The 16,847-nt window shown below is 49.0% G+C and overlaps 1 protein-coding gene across 1 annotated transcript in view; it reads left to right on the top strand.

Annotated features, from left to right (window-relative positions):
- The window catches only part of ZNF609 (zinc finger protein 609), a 45,374-nt gene extending 32,771 nt beyond the window's left edge, over positions 1–12,603 (top strand). Inside the window, exons 3-8 of the mRNA XM_015818444.1 lie at positions 6,379–6,466; positions 7,083–9,462; positions 10,235–10,601; positions 11,405–11,580; positions 12,159–12,360; positions 12,530–12,603. Coding sequence (XP_015673930.1) covers positions 6,379–6,466; positions 7,083–9,462; positions 10,235–10,601; positions 11,405–11,580; positions 12,159–12,360; positions 12,530–12,603 — 3,287 coding nt within the window. The remainder of the gene's footprint in view (positions 1–6,378; positions 6,467–7,082; positions 9,463–10,234; positions 10,602–11,404; positions 11,581–12,158; positions 12,361–12,529) is intronic.
- The last annotated feature ends 4,244 nt before the right edge of the window (positions 12,604–16,847 follow it).

A 16,847-nucleotide genomic window follows, 5' to 3' on the forward strand; every position in this document is an offset into this window, starting at 1 on the left:
GTGGCCATCGCCGGAGCTGTCCTAACATCTTTTCTATTAAATAAAATCCACGTTCCCCCCCACCCCCACCCCAGCCTCCCTAGCCTTTAATGGTAATTGGCAGTGGGAAACTAAAATTGGTGAAAGGAAGATACTTAAAAGAAAGAATAACATTTCTCACACTTCTGGTTTCTCTTTATAGCACTAGAGACCTGTGGCTTTCTTAAAAAAAAAATTTAAGAGGAAGAAGGAATTACCCAGTCCAGTACTGAAGTTGAATAAACAATGTTCATGTATTCACAGCTAGATGCTTTAAAAATAATTTGAACTTAAGCTGACAGTCCGGTAAGTGCAAAGCGCAGCAAAATTGCCATGGTTGAAACAAACAAGTGAAATCCGAACTTAAAAGAACACAAAAGAATGTGTGTTATATGAGAGGGAAAATGTTTTTTTTCCCCTTTAAATAAAAAGGAAGTAAAAACCCCTTGGAACTAATATTGACAAAGTGGGATTGGTTCATTAAGGCTCTCTTAATGATGCTAGTTTTCATGTCCAGTCACAAGGTAGCAAACACAAACAGAAGCACAAGGTGAAACGAAAGTTTTTCCAATAAAATCACGCTTTGAATTTTGGGGGCATTAATGCTCCTAAGTTGAAACTTGAAATAGTTTTCTTAATGTTGGCTTGAAACTCAACATTAAGAAAACCAAAATCATGGCATCCGGCCCTCTCAATTCCTGGCAAATAGATGGGGAAGAAATGGAGGTAGTGACAGATTTTATTTTCCTGGGCTCCAAGGTCACCGCAGATGGGGACTGCAGCCAAGAAATTAAAAGACGCTTGCTCCTGGGGAGGAAAGCTATGGCAAATCTAGACAGCATTCTAAAAAGCAGAGACATCACCCTGCCAACAAAAATACGTATAGTCAAGGCCATGGTTTTCCCAGTTGCAATGTATGGCTGTGAAAGTTGGACCATAAGAAAGTCTTGAGTGCCAAAGAATTGAGGCCTTTGAACTCTGGTGCTGGAGAAGACTCCTGCGAGTCTCCTGGACTGCAAGGTGATCAAACCAGTCAGTCCTAGAAGAGATCAACCCCGACTGCTCTTTAGAAGGCCAGATCCTGAAGTTGAAACTCAAGTCCTTTGGCCACCTAATGAGAAGGAAGGACTCACTGGAGAAGAGCCTGATGCTGGGAAAGATGGAGGGCAAGAGAAGAAGGGGACGACAGAGAAGGAGGTGGCTGGATGGAATCACTGAAGCAGGAGGCGTGAGCTTCAATGGACTCCAGAAGATGGTAGACGACAGGAAGACCTGGAGGAACGTTGTCCATGGGGTCACGATGGGTCAGACACGACTTCGCAATTAATAACAACAACAACAATGCTCCTAAGAGAAGTGTCTCTTTGGCAGATCATATTTGGACACCACAGCAGTTCCCGAGTTACAGATATGTAACTATAATAATGTAGGAAAGGAGTACATGTTTAGTTTGGAAATGCCAAATGGGTACAATCTTCTCTCCTTGAATTGCCCAGTGACAAAATGGCTGCACTTTGGAAAATCTGACTAAACCAGCCTATATACCAGCACAAAACAATTTTGGCTCAGTAGCTGAACTACTGGATGACAGCTTTTTGGATGACAGCTCTTATCTTTTTTGGCCCTATTAAAACCAAGTTTTTATCTTGTATTATTGCTTCACAAAATGCTCTTTAAAAGCAGTTAGTGGCTTCTAAATAATAAACCGTCCGTATCGTTATTCCGAAGGTAGCGGTCATCGCTGGCCCTGAATGGGGGGCGTTTGCAGGAAATGGTCCTTCCCTTTCTCCCCCTCGGCTTTCTTCGCCAGCAAAGGTGGTGGTTCTTCAGCGACAGACAGGTTAAAAGGCTGCTTTGCAAATCACCTTCCATTTCATAAAAATAATTCTGCATTTATTTGCTGGGAGGGTTTTCTCCCTACCCCCCCTCTGTGTGTGTGCATGATTGATTGAGGTAGGTTAAATCTAGGACACGGTGTGTCAGGCAGGAGTTACAATTAGTCTTGTGCTTTGTTTGGTTGCCAGAGCAGCAGGCAAAAGGGAGGGGGGGGGGTGAGTTCAACCACCACTGAGGTCTCTGCTTTACAGAGCTCTCCATCTTTCTCCTGTGATCATGGCAGCGGGCAAGCTGCCAGGACGTCCTTCCTAATCTGACCTGCCAGCACTGAGATGGAAGCAGCTGCTGGCGCATTGCCACACAATTAACTTGTAAGGCTCTGCAGGAAAGCGGTGTGCGAAGCCCGAGCGTGAAACTGTACAAAGCCAGCCGTGCCTTGAAAAGCTGGCGCCTCCTGCTTGATGCTGACACCTGCAGGAAGAGAGGTCCCTCCCCGAGTAGAGAGGAAGGCGTTGGGAGGAGTAGAAGGTCATCTTGGCGGCTCAGGAGTTAGCAAGAGGAGCTCCGTAAGGAAGGCAAGGGGAACGGAGAGGAGGAGGAGGAATCTGCTCATCCCCCTCCCTCCCTCCCTCTAAGCCAGGGCTTTTCAACCTTTTCACCCATTGTACCACTTTTAGGATATGGCGACATCCGAGTACCACCAGTCGCCTAGCAAGGTGTCAAAAACTTGATGACCGGAAAAAAAGGGAAAAAAGTGATAAAGTACAGGTAGTCCTCAACTTACAACAGTTTGCTTAGTGACTGTTCGAAGTTACAATGGCACTGAAAAAAGTGCCCCCCCCCCAAGGCACAGCCGAGCAAGACACCTGCCTGCCCGCCCGCCCGGCAGCGCTTTTCCTCCTGTCCGAGGTTTTCATTGTTGTGAGCATTTCTGTTGAGGATTGGCAGCGGGGGTGGGGTGGGGGGTGTTTGGTTTTTATTCCCCCCCCATCTGCTGGGTGGTTGCAGCAGGTTTTGGTCACTTCACATGACCCTGAGACACTGTGGCCGTCATAAATATGAATCAGTTGCCAAGCATCTGAATGTAAATCACAAGACCCTGGAGATGCTGCAACATTCCAGCTGATCGGCACTTCTTCTGGGCTCAGCAGAAGCACCAGGATCAGCGCCGAGCTCCAGCTGGAGCCTGGCGCTGATCCTGGCGCTTCCACTGAGCCCTGACAGCCCCGAAGAAGCGCCAATCAGCTGGAAAGCGGCACTGATCCTGGCACTTCCACTGAGCCCTGACAGCCCTGCAGCTCCAGCCGTCTCTCGCTCAGGCTTGTGCGATGGTGCTACCAGTTCAGCTCATTCCCCTCCCCCGCTACCACTTTTCTAGGATGGTCGCGTACCACCTGCCAGGTGCCCATGTACCACAGGTGGTACCCGTACCACTGGTTGAAAAGCCCTGCTCTAAGCCTTTTCCAGAGCAAAAATAAGATTTCCCCCCTTGGTCTCTCCCCTGCATCCCCAAATCCATCCTGGTATTATAGAACTTAAGTCTCCATGTCCATCTGCCCATTATCCAAATCTGTCTCCTTTTTTCTCTGCTGTATTACCACTCGAGAGTAACCCTGCCTGAGAATTTTATTGGAGATAATTTTATTTATTGATCTTATTTATATCCCACCTTTATTATTATTTTTTACAAAAAAACTCAAGAAGGCGGTGAACACACACAATACTCCTCCTTCCTATTTTCCCCACAACAATACTCCTGTGAGGTGGTTTGGGCTGAGAGAGAGTGACTGGCCCAAAGTCGTCCGGTATGTGTTAAACAGCACACTTGAGTGCTTGCAACACCACATATTGCCAGCTTGCTTTCTGCATAAAGCACAAACACCGGAGTGTATACCCACATGTGCATGTGCTTTGCTTCACAGGGAAGGAATAATTTTCCATTATCTTCCCGGTCCAATCCTGCAAAATGAACTTTTGCAACTTAAGGAGGTTTTTTCAGGGTGAAATATCTACAGAAGCTGAAGCAGAGGGCAGTGTGATTGAAGCTACAGCCATGTTGAGATAACCTTGTCATTTCTAGTAATCGGCCACTCTTATTGGGCTAATGAGGTCTGTAAATCATTAACTGCTGAACAGACACAGTAATTTCCTATGAATATATTAACAGAGTGTGAGTTAACAAAACAGGATGATTTTTGGTGGAAGAGAGACATTTTCTAAATATTTGAAAGCATACAAAACAACTTTTGCTCGTCAATATTAATTTAAAGAAAAGTATTCTTTTGTATTTCAAATGTGGTCCAACCTGCTTTTGTTTTACCTTATTTCCTGGACGTTGCTCTGGTTCGTATTGTTTCCTTTCTGTACTATTCTGGCTAATATTAGAACATGCTAGTATCAGTTTTCTATATCTTGGAAGATTTTTGTCCAAAGAAAAGGAATTCTGTAGTGTAGACTAGGATTTGGCTTGAGAGAGAGATACTAGTTTTTTTTTTAATAACATAGTTAATTTCTGAAAAAAATAGAGGTTATGACTGAAGCAGGTGCTACTGATCCTACTGCTTTAGATTGTTTTGCATTCTTCCCATTCTAAATAGTTCTCTCTAATCTCCCCAAAGGGTTAGAGATTTGCCCACGTTGCTTTCCCAGATTCTTGCATGAGCACACCTGCGATTTTGTGATAAAATCAGGGCAGCTAGTCATTGGAAGGAACATCTGTTTGAATTAAATTCTGCTAACGCCTGATATTATAGGATGCAATCGTTTTCTGACAAAGACCCTGTTCAAAATCTTCAGGATAGAAATCCAAATTCTGTGACTGGTACTGGTAAACAGATGTGTATTTATTTCATAAGAAATTGCTCAGGTGAAAATTAGTTTTCAGTATATGGATCTTAACGTATATGTAAAATATGAACTAGGACTCCGTGGAGGGCTTTATTTTTTTGGTAACAGGAAACTGGTGGCTGGAGATGCTTTTGTCTTTCATTATGAGACCTCACTAGTTCTGATTTTTTGGAAGAGTAATTTAGGAAAGGCTGGCAATATAGAGAGTAGATGAGTGCCACATGTAGCTGTTGTTTGTATACTTGCACCAAAAGAACATAGGACCCTATTTATGGAAGGAGGTCATATTATCTCTCCCATTAGCCTCTTCAGGCCCTTTTATGAACAGTAGCTAGTCAAATAGTAGGAAAAAGAGACTATCATTGTTTCTCAGGATGGAGGGATGCTGACTTGGGACAGCTCAAAATGATCTGGTAGTGTGTGAGCAATCAAGGCAGATTTGGCTGATCCACTTCAGCAGAGAGCACCACCCCCAAAGGCAGTTATCCTAGAATGGCAAACCATAAGAGAAATGTAAGTAGTCTACTGTAAACAGGATTAATCATCATATTACCTTGAAGAACTGGTTTGACTCACTGTGGTTGCTAGGAACTGATGAAGAAAAGCAGAGTCATGCACGATAACCGCTTTCCCAGCCTAACTCTGATCCAAGAAAATTATAAACTAATTAAAGAACTAGACAAATTAGGACTATTTGGACTTCTACTGTAAGATCTTGAAAATAATTATATCAATACGCCAGGATTAAAAATGGACGATTTATGGGTTTGTTTATGGATAAGGGATCGGTTAGGGTCTCCAATTCTGGGGTTACTCTCCAACTCTGGAGAGTAATCCAGAGAGCAGGTATCCCAAGATAATCTAAGTCAGTGTTTCTCAACCTTGACAATTTTAAGGCATGTGGACTTCAACTCCCAGAATTCCACAGCCAGCATTGCTGGCTGTGGAATTCTGGGAGTTGAAGTCCACATGCCTTAAAATTGTCAAGGTTGAGAAACACTGATCTAAGTGATCATTGAAGTCTGTACCAGGAGAAGCTATCTGCAAAACTCACGACAATTAATAGATATGGTGGCTATCTAACGTCTTGATAGTGTTTTTCACTACCGGTTGCGTTATTGCAAAAAAGTGCTATTGTGTTCTAAAAACTTCCAAAGGTGCACTTGATTGAACATGATGGGAAAAAATTGCTGAACCAGCTTGGCTTTTGGCTTGATCAAAAATATCTCTTATTTATGTTACCCCACCCCCACCCGCATCAAGGTCGATGGGTAAAAATGCTTTTTGAGTCAGAATTGATTCCGCGTGACCGTATCCTTGCCATTTTCTTGACGTTATTGCCGAAGTGTCTTTATGTTTATCCAAGCTCAACAACATTATGAGTCTGGTCTGTAGTTTTTGCAGCCAGTAGCTTTTAGAGCGGGGAGGATCTTCCTATATGAAAGAAATAAGTAGTTATGAAGCCCAAAGCAAATACTGTCTAGGTTCTCCTGCTGACTTAGCTACACAGAATAGATTTTAGTAGCTGCATAGAATTTTAGTCACCACCCACACTTGTTCTGACTTGTTTGGCAGGATCATTTTTGTACTGTGGTTGAGAACGATGGAAAAAAAGTGGGGAAATGTTGCTGTCCCCAAAGACCCGAGCACTCACCATCCTCTTCTTCCTCCTCACAGGCATGCTGGTGGTGAATGTTACCTGGAGGAATAAGACATATGTGGGTACACTACTGGATTGCACACAACATGACTGGGCACCACCCAGGTAAAATAACCAGATGAAGAGACTCCCTTTGCTGTGTGCTGATATTATGTGCTCATTCATGAGCTGTAGGCGGGGTGAGAGGAGAGTCTGCTAGGGAAAATACTCTCCTTTTAGGGAATATTGAGAAACTCTCAGCCTGTGCATTTTCTTTCCCTTGCGGCACTTTTTTTTTAAAAAAAATATCAATGTGACATAAGAACTCAAGCAGCTACAGGTTTTGAAGAAAACATACCTTGGGTAATCAGCCTTCTCATTTTTTTTCGTAGAAAGCTGGTAAGGCAACTTCTGCCTAGGAAACCAATCAGTACTGTGTCTCAGCTGAGACAGTTGAACTGTTGTGTTACTTTTGGTTGAATTACTAAGAGGAATTGAGAAAGGTTAGATACTGGATTGTTCAACGACTGTCAGGGGGGGACTGTGCTTATTCTGAAACCTCTTTTTGTCTCTGAATGCTAGAGATAAGGTACTAAAAGCTGGGAAAGTCCGGTTTGAGCTTGCCTAGGATGCCACCACTGCCTTGGCGCTAAGATTCTAGCTTTGGGAGATAGGGAGTCACAGAATGGCTCAAGGGCTAAACTCAGTGCTTATTCTTAACTTCTTCTCTCCTACCTCCTAGATTCTGTGACTCTCCCACCAGTGACCTGGAGATGCGGAATGGCCGAGGGAGAGGCAAGCGTGTGCGTCCCAGTAGCAACCCACCAATGACCGAAAGCACAACAGTCTCAGATACCAAAGGCTCCAGCAATAGTAGCAAGACTCGGGCAGGGACCAACAGCAAAGGACGCCGAGGCAGCCAGAACTCTTCGGAGCACCGCCTCCCCCCCAGTGGCACTTCGGAGGAGGTCAAGGCCAGCCCTTCATCCGTGACCAAGCGAAAGAGCAAGCCTCTCTCGGATATGGAAGTGAATTCCAGTTCTGAGGACTCAAAGGGAAGCAAACGTGTTCGCACAAACTCCATGGGCTCAACGGCGACACCTTTAGTTGTGGCGGCCGCTGCGGCAGCCGCCGCCGCCGCCACCACAACCATCAAAGTGGAGCCTGCCATTTTGGATAGGAACTGCCCCTCTCCTATCCTCATTGACTGCCCCCACCCCAACTGCAGCAAAAAATACAAGCACATTAATGGACTCAAGTATCACCAGGCCCACGCACACACGGACGATGACAGCAAGCCCGAGGCTGATGGGGATAGTGAGTATGGAGAGGAATCCTCTCTCCCAGCTGACTTGAGCAACTGCAATGGTGCTTCTGGTAGCCAGAAGGGCTCTCTTTCGCCGGCCCGTTCAACTACGCCTAAAGTGCGGCTGATAGAACCACACAGTCCCTCCTCGTCCAACAAGTTCAACCTCAAAGCTACCTGCAAGAAGAAATTAGGTGCCGAAGGAGATCCTGATTCCGGTGCTCTTTCTAATGATGGTTCTGAGGACGGTCCTTTGATACCGGACGAGACGAGCAACGACGGCTTTGACTCCGTAGAGAAGAGGAGCAGCGACAAGGAAAAAACGAAAAAACTGGTTAGCATCAAGCCCGAGAAGATGACGTCGAAGACCATCAAGTCTGCCCGGCCCATAGCCCCAGCCATTCCACCCCAGATCTACACTTTTCAGGCGGCCACGTTCACTGCTGCTAGCCCTGGCTCCTCCGCAGGTCTCACCACAACGGTGGTTCAGGCCATGCCTAACAGCCCCCAGTTGAAGCCCATTCAGCCTAAGCCAACTGTCATGGGCGAGCCTTTCACCGTCAGCCCAACACTGACCCCTGTCAAGGACAAGAAAAAGAAGGACAAGAAAAAAAAAGAGCCCAAGGAGGCGGAGAGCCCCTTGACTCCCGGGAAAGGGGGTCGGGCTGAGGAAGGCAAGAGCCCCTTCCGCGGGGAGCTCAGTGATCCGGGGGCGAAGGGAGAGAGCCTTCTCAATGGTTCCTCGGACCCCCACCAGAGCCGCCTTGCCAGCATCAAAGCCGAGGCGGATAAAATCTACAGCTTCACTGACAATGCCCCAAGCCCGTCCATCGGGGGGGCCAGCCGGCTAGATAGCACGGCACCCACACAGCCCATGACTCCGCTTCATGTGGTCACCCAAAACGGGGCCGAAGCCAGCTCTGTGAAAACGAATAGCCCGGCCTACTCTGACATCTCCGATGCAGGGGAGGATGGGGAAGGGAAGCTGGAGAGCATGAAGGTCAAGGACCCGGATCCGATTGCCAAGGAAGGGGCCAAGAAAGCCCTCTTCCCTTCTCAGCCTCAGAACAAGGAATCTCCTTACTACCAAGGTTTTGAGGCCTACTATTCACCAGGTTATGCCCAGTCAAGTCCCAGCCCCATTAATCCCATCAACCAAACGTCCATCGACAGCCAGGCGCTGAAGCTGAAGAAAGACGAAGAGCCACCGAGCCCAGAGGTGAAGGTGAAGAATGAGGCTTGTGAGGAGAAGAAGGCAGAGCTGGGTCCCTCAAGCCAGCAGCCGTCCGTCATACAGCAGAGGTCCAACATGTACATGCAATCTCTCTATTACAACCAATATGCCTACGTGCCTCCCTATGGCTACAGTGAGCAAGGCTACCATGCGCACCTGCTCAGCACTAACCCAGCCTATCGGCAGCAGTATGAAGATCAGCAGAAGCAGCGCCAGAGTCTGGAGCAGCAGCAGCAGCGCGGGCTGGAGAAGAAGTTGGATCTGGGACTGAAGGAGAGAGAGGTGGTCCTCAAGGAGGAGTGGAAGCAGAAGACTTCTCTCCCACCCACTCTGACCAAAGCACCCAGCTTAACTGACCTGGTCAAACCTGGACTCAATAAGGCCAAGGATCAGGGAAGTGATGTAGCCAAGTCGGTCATTATCCCCAAATTAGAGGACTCCACAAAACTCCAAGGCCAGACTATAGAAGGTCTGAAGGGGAAATTAAATGAAAGCCATCTTGGCAAAGAGACGGCAGACTCCAAGGCGGGTTTGGACTGCGGTCGTCAGGCTGAGGTGGACCCAGTGCTTTGGTACAGACAGGTAAACGAGGAGGAGGATGCTGGGTGGTTGAACTGGGAGGGCCGTTGTCAAAATGACTGATTTCTGGGTCCAGAAAACTACACGGAGAGGAAGTGAGAAGAGCATTAATGTGGATGCTTGTTTGGTTTCCCAAATTATGGATCTTGGAATCTCTGCCAAAATAAGTATGGCTAGAGCAACTATAGTTGGTCGGTTCAGATTTGTTGGTATTTAATTCACCCTGGATGGTATTTAATCACTCCCCCCCCCACACCGCACCCACATTAATGTTTAGTTTTTGGACAGCCAAATAGAGGAAAGGGGGCTGTTTAGGGATGCACACAGCAGAAAAGGCATAAGAATTGTGTAGCTTTTGTCTTACTTTGATCAGTGCTTCGAAAGCTGGGCCAGCTCACTGTGAATGAGATGTGTTTAGCTTGCTGCTCGGTCTTAATAAAGTAGGCCAGTGGTAATAAATGAAGTAACATTAATCAATAGGAATGAACAATTTATAATATATATTTACTTCTGCTTGTTAATGTAACTAGAATTTAAGAATTTGGGTGAATGTTATGTGATGCTTCAGAGAGGGATTTGAATGGTAGGTGGAAACCCCAAAAGCCCAGAGGTACAACTTTTACAAGGTGGGAGGAATCCGTGTGAATGCAGAATTGCTTCCATGGACTCTTATTTTTCAAATACTCCCCCTGAGCTTCTCCCAGCTTCCAATATGGCGAGTTCTGGGCTGTGGAATTGCTAGTCACCTGACTGACTCAACCCTATGTTGCTGCAGGAGGCCGAACCCCGCATGTGGACCTACGTTTACCCCGCTAAATACCCTGATATCAAAATGGAGGATGAGCGGTGGAAGGAAGAAAGGGAGCGGAAGTTAAAGGAGGAGAGGAGCCGTGGCAAAGAATCCCTCGTGAAGGACGACGGGAAAGAGAGCACCAACTCTGACTGCAAAATGCCTTCCAGCGAGGACTCACGCTTAGTGGGCAAAGAAGCCAGATCCGGCACCCACGTGCCCGTGTCCTCCCCCCTCAGCCAGCACCAGTCCTACATCCCCTACATGCACGGCTACTCCTACAGTCAGTCGTACGACCCCAGCCATTCCAGTTACCGTGGCATGCCAACCGTCATGATGCAGAACTATCCAGGTAGGGGGAATTGAAAGGGAACCCTGTAGGTTACAAGTGATTTCTATCTTGCATCAAGAGGGAAGGCTCTAAGTCTTCAGCATAAAATGAGGGGATTGAGCTCAGATAGACTGATATAGTGAGATATCTAACATCAAGTTTCTGTCAGGCTCCGAAACTCAAGATTAAGGCGCATCGTGGTTATTCCAAGCAGATTTCTTTATTGTTCCTCACCCATAGACAACATCTGGTCAAACTCCAGCGAACTTGCACTCCTGCAAAGCATATACACTGGGAATCTGGGAATTATGAGGGGGGAGGGAACCATCTTCATCCTCTTTCTCTCACACAAACGATCTGAACTGAGTCGTTTCTTGCTCCTCTGGAATGCACCCCCTCCCTGCTGGGAATCCAGACCCCATTCCACCACAGTGGCAGAGAATAGGGAATTCCCTTTACTTTGCTTTATGGCAGCGTTTCTTAAACTTGTCTTTTCCTCGGGTCCCCTGCTCATTTTTAAAAATGACGGAGGACCCCAAAAGGGCTTCTGTTTGTATGAGTTATATTAACCCATGTTCCCCAAGCATTCAAAGTTGGGTAATTATGTCTTAGGGGCTGAAGATCTAGGTTCTGAGAATATGAAACCTGAAAAAGTCTGGGAGGAATGCCATCTCCTAAAACCTCTCCTGCTGCCAGCCTTGAGTCAGTCCCTTTCCTTTTCTCATCTTTTTCCTGTAGAATGTGTGATGTCAGTTGGTTCCCTTGGGAGGCTGGCTCTTCTGACAAACCCAGGGCAGAAATGCTGACTGGTGTCTCTCCCACAGGCTCTTACCTACCCTCCAGCTACTCATTCTCCCCCTACGGCAGTAAATCCTCTGGAAGCGAGGAAAGCGAAAAATCCCGAGCTAGTCCTATTATTGGCTGTAAATCCAGCTCTGAATCCAAGGCCCTGGACATCCTGCAGCAGCACGCCAGCCACTACAAGAGCAAATCGCCAACGGTGAGTGCTGGTGGGGGTGCTGCACTAACCAGTTCTCAATGCCGGGCCTTTTGGTTGAGCCTGGCTCAGAACTTACGGCTCTTCTCTCGTGGATCCTGCCGTGATTGGAGCAGAGCCTGTGGCTCTTCTCTTGTGGATCCTGCCATGATTGGAGCAGAGCCTGTGGCTCTTCTCTCGTGGATCCTGCCATGATTGGAGCAGAGCTTGTGGGTCTTCTCTCATGGATCCTGCCGTGATTGGAGCAGAGCCTGTGGCTCTTCTCTCGTGGTTCCTCCGTGATTGGAGCAGAACCTGTGGCTCTTCTCTCGTGGATCCTGCCGTGATTGGAGCAGAGCCTGTGGCTCTTCTCTCGTGGATCCTGCCATGATTGGAGCAGAACCTGTGGCTCTTCTCTCATGGATCCTATCGTGATTGGAGCATATGATACTTGTCCTGCCTGGTGGCTGGAGTTTGCAGGGACTGGAGAAAGCCAACCAACACTTGCAGGGCAACAAGACAAAATCTTCCCAGGATGGCCTGCCCTTCCTTAACAGATTCACGCTTGGGCTTGAAACTCTGTTTTTCTGCTTACTGTGCAGATAAGCGAGAAGGAGCGCAGCGGCTGCGGGATAGGAGGAAGCAGCGCGGGCTGCAGTAGCGTAGGGGGAGCCAGTGGGGCCGAGAGAAGTGTGGACCGGCCCCGCTCCTCCCCTTCACAGCGTCTGATGTCTACGCATCACCATCATCACCACTTGGGCTACTCATTGCTCCCAGCCCAGTATAACCTCCCCTATGCAACAGGTGAGAACAGATGGGGTACTTCTGTAGAGGGGTGTTATTTGGGGGGGGGGGTTTTCCAGGATTCCAAATTCAGTATTTATTTCGATGGATTGATTCAGTTTACATAGCCACCCATCCCACATTTGCGATTTTAATGGTCTTGGGGAATATCTTCGTTGTTCCTCTACAGGTCTTTCATCTACAGCCATTGTTGCCAGTCAGCAAGGTTCCGCTCCTTCCCTGTACCCCCCGCCCCGAAGGTGAAAATGGTAAGGACACCCCAACACACCCGCCTTAGTGGCTGTGGGGAGGAACAAAAAGGCTGCTGGACTTTCTTGGAGGTTTTTTTTTCTTCTTTCTTTCTAGAACTTGACCAGAATTGAAGAAGGTTCTTGGGTGAGAAGCAAAAGGTTTTCAAGGAGGGGAAGGAGGAAAAAAAAAAAAGTCCAGTTGCCCTTTGAAAAAGCACCTTTGGGACTGCTTTCCTATTCTTAGGTTCTGATGAAAATTAGAAGTTGGGTAATGGATGTAAGACTAGCCAGCATTTCTTGTAGTGGATTCTCTACCAGGGAACTGCCCACTTCCTAGTTCTAAGCCAGGGGTGTCAAAGTCAATTTCATTGAGGGCCGCATCAGCATTGCGGTTGCCCTCGGGGGGGGGCAGGTGGGTGTGGTCAGAGTGGGGGCAGCCTACTGGGTGGGCATGGATGGAGTGGGTGTGGCCTACTGGGTGGGCATGGCCAGCTCTACATCGTTCGCGTCAAGGGTGCCTGTGGGGGCCTGGGCAAGAGTGGGACAGATCTGAGGGTCTCTGGCAGAAGGGGGGGGACCAGGGCAAGCGCCAAGGCATGGTCCATTTCTTCATTCCTCACAAAGGGTGACCCCTCCCCAGCATGCACCCAGGGGGCGGGGCCGACGCGGCAGGGGCTGGTTCCTCGCTGTTTCTGGACGGCCTTGTGGAGCTAAGACTGAATGCGTTTCAGCATAGATGGCCACCACAAAATTGTACATTGGCTCCCTCCCAGCCGGCCTGGGCCAGGGCCAAGGCAGCGGGGGCTGTTCCCTCACTGTTTCCAGGATGGCTTCGCGGGCCGCATGAAACCACTCCACCACCACCCCGCCTTGTGTTTGACATGTCTGCTCTAAGCCCACCTGCCTCTCCTGTTGGGAAGGCGAGATCGCCAGGTCCACCTCCCGAGCCGCTGTGGCTCTGGCTCCACCCTGTGGCCGAGACGGAGATTGCTGACCTCTCTCTTCTCTTTCCAACAGGACACGACCGATAAGGTAACCCGGGCTGTACCAAGACATGTGACTGGCTCACATGAGGAAGCGCTGGAAACTGCATTCGACATCAGTTGAAAGGCGTTGATTGTTCTGCCTGAGGGTCCTGCCACAGTGTGATGCAGACTCTGCCCCTCCCCCACCGAGCACACACACACGCTGAGCCCCGTATGAGTGAGTTACGTAGCTGGGACTTGCCGAAATATTTATTCATCTGACTTGGGGTGACTGGCCGTTTTCCAGAACTCTTCTGGGAAAGAAGCAGCGTGACATCTGCAGGACCTTTGGGGGGGAAAAAAAAAACAAACGTTGGGGAGGTGGAGCGCACGAGCTGCGAGTTCCACCCACACAGCTCCCTGGTTCCTGGGCTGCAGCCGAGAAAGCCATTCCAGAGTTGGCTGAAGAGAAGGTCCAGATGGTGGGTTTTGGGGTTCTCCTTCTCCATTCTTTTCATGGGGGGAGAAGTAAGTCACGTGGCACAAGCAGGTAGGTGGACTCTCGCAAAGAGCACCGGAAACACGAGGCTCTCCTGCCTCAACACTGGCCTGGGAAAACGGGCGGGGGGGAGGAAGCAGGCAGGCCACCAGGCCTGCCACGAGCCCCAGCCAGCCGTACCTTTCTCCAGTCAGGAAACGGTTACCGGACTTCTCTGTAGCACTTTGCCTTGGGGCCTGCTGTTCTGGGAAAGGCCGTCCCACCCACCGTTTTTCTAAGCCCTCTGCCTGCTGGCGGGACTTGTGTGTTGCGAGGCGGCGGCAACTTTGCTCCTCAGCACAAAACAGCCTCTCAGCACTGCCGATCACATGGCCTTCGGGCAGGCTGGTCCTGCTTCTGCCGGGCCCCCACCGTGGGGGCCCGGCAGTCAAGTCGCTCCTCTCTGCTTGAAGGGTGCCTGTCGCTCCTGTCTTCCCCAGCCCTTTCCACAGAGGAAGGAAGCCTTGCTGCCATGGCCCAGTTGTCTGGGCAGAGCTGCTTGATTTTTTCAGGCCTTCCCCACGCCTGGAAATTCCCCATTCCTTCTCGGCAAGGAATGAAGCCAGGGCTGGCTGTGCCCTGCGGTGTCGAAAATAACCAAGCTTGACCTTGCCGAGACGCCGCGAGGGCACATTTAGCCACCAGCCACCTCCCTGCAGAGCCCTGCTGCGNCCCCCCCCCCCGGTTCCTGCAGACCTGTCAGTTGGAATGGTAAGGGGCCCAAGTCCCGCCCTCCCCAGCTGACTCTTCAGGAATGGGCGCTGTCTGTCTGCCTGTCTGAGCGGTGCAAGTTCCCAGCTCTGTCTTTCTGTTCCTGTCTGTATGTGTGCGCGAGGCCACCCCGCTGCCTCTTGGACTTTGTACATACTGTAAAAAGGAATTGTTTGAAATTTGTCGGGGTTTCTTTTTTTCCTTTCCCAGCTGGAGTCCTCACCTAGCTTTCATCAAAGTACCTGGGGGAGGGGGGCAGCGGGCAGAAGAGACTGCTTATCCCTGGGGCACAGTCTGGTTTGGCAGCCACTCCCACCGTCTCAAAAGCACACACATCCTCTCTGCCTTTCTGGCACTTGCCCTCCAAGGCCTTCTGCAGGGAGAGCTTCCAATGGTTGCCTTAGAACTATCACCTAGGACAGGGGTAGGCAACCTTGGCTCTTTTATGACTCAGGAATTCTGGGAGTTGAAGTCCACGAGTCATAAAAGAGCCAAGGTTGCCTACCCCTGACCTAGGACCTCTCACTCAAGCAAGAGGAGGACCTCGAAGGCAAAAAAAAAAGTTGGGAGGCTGCAAGCCTTTTCTGACCAGCACAGTCCTGCAAGAACATTCAGTAGTAGAGCGCTCACCACCTGATTACGGTTTTATGCATTCATGACTCAGGTAGCCACAAAATGCAACAGCCACAAAATGCGACAGCCACAAAATGCGAGCCGTGCAACTCCTGACGAGGCGAGAGAGATGTAGTGTCAGTTGAGTAAACCTCAGGGTTACCTACTTTGAGGGGGAGCCTTTACAGAAGCACCGTGTTGTAGCAAGCTCTTGTTTAAAAAAAAAAAAAAAGGTGGTGGGGGGATAAGGAATGACTGGAGTTCTCTTCCGGGCCTGACTTTATGCTCCTGACCTTACTAGATAAGGTATTTGTATAAGAAAGGCCCTACCTCAGCAGCAGGATCCTTGCCCTGTTGGCTGCATGCAAAGCTTTGGCCTTTTGTTTGTATTGGTGTTAGTGTATTGCTGTTGTTTTTTTTAAAAAAAAAAAAAATACAGAGAGTCATATTTGTGTAAAAAAAAAATTATTTAACTTGACCTTAGCCCACCTCTCCAACTTGTGTAAGGGCTAGAAATACATTTTCATATTCCAAGCTGCTTCTGCAGTTGTGCAGGTTACACAGAGCAAGGCTTTTCAACCAGTGGTACGGGGTACCACCTGTGGTACATTGGCACCTGGCGGGTGGTACGCGACCATCCTAGAAAAGGGGTAGCAGGGGAGGGGAGTGAGCTGAACTGGTGGCAGCACCGCACAAGCCTGAGCGAGAGACGGCTGGAGCTGCAGGGCTGTCAGGGCTCAGCGGAAGCACCAGGATCAGTGCTTCTTTGGGACTATCAGGGCTCAGTGGAAATGCCAGGATCAGTGCCAGACTCCAGCTGGAGCTCGGCACTGATCCTGGCGCTTCTGCTGAGCCCTGAAGAAGCACCGATCAGCTGGAATGTTGCAGCCTCTCCAGGGTCTTGTGATTTACATTCAGATGCTTGGCAACTGATTCATATTTATGACGGTCACAGTGTCCCAGGGTCATGTGAAGTGACCAAAACCTGCTGCAACCACCCAGCAGACGGGGGGAGGGGAATAAAACCAAACCCCACCCCACCCCCACTGCCAATCCTCAACAGAAAGGCTCACAACAATGAAAACCTCGGACAGGAGGAAGAGCCCCGCCGGGTGGGCAGGCAGGCGTCTTGCTCAGCTGTGGCTTGGGGGGACACTTTTTTTCAGTGCCATTGTAACTTCAAACTGTTGTAAGTCGAAGACTACCTGTACTTCATCACTTTTTTCCTTTGGGGGGGGTCATCAAGTTTTTGACACCTTGCTAGGCGACTGGTGGTACTCGGATATTGCCTTATCTAAAAGTGGTACAATGGGTGAAAAGGTTGAAAAGCCCTGACATAGAGGTCGAGCATTCTGGCCTGAGCAGCTGGATCAGTCTAGTAAGTAGACAGTTTTTTGCAGTCTACCATTCACTAGGGTGTTTTTTTTTCCT

Source organism: Protobothrops mucrosquamatus, unplaced genomic scaffold (assembly GCF_001527695.2).
Source record: "Protobothrops mucrosquamatus isolate PMUCROS unplaced genomic scaffold, P.Mucros_1.0 scaffold741, whole genome shotgun sequence".
Classification (NCBI taxonomy): Eukaryota; Metazoa; Chordata; class Lepidosauria; order Squamata; family Viperidae; genus Protobothrops; species Protobothrops mucrosquamatus.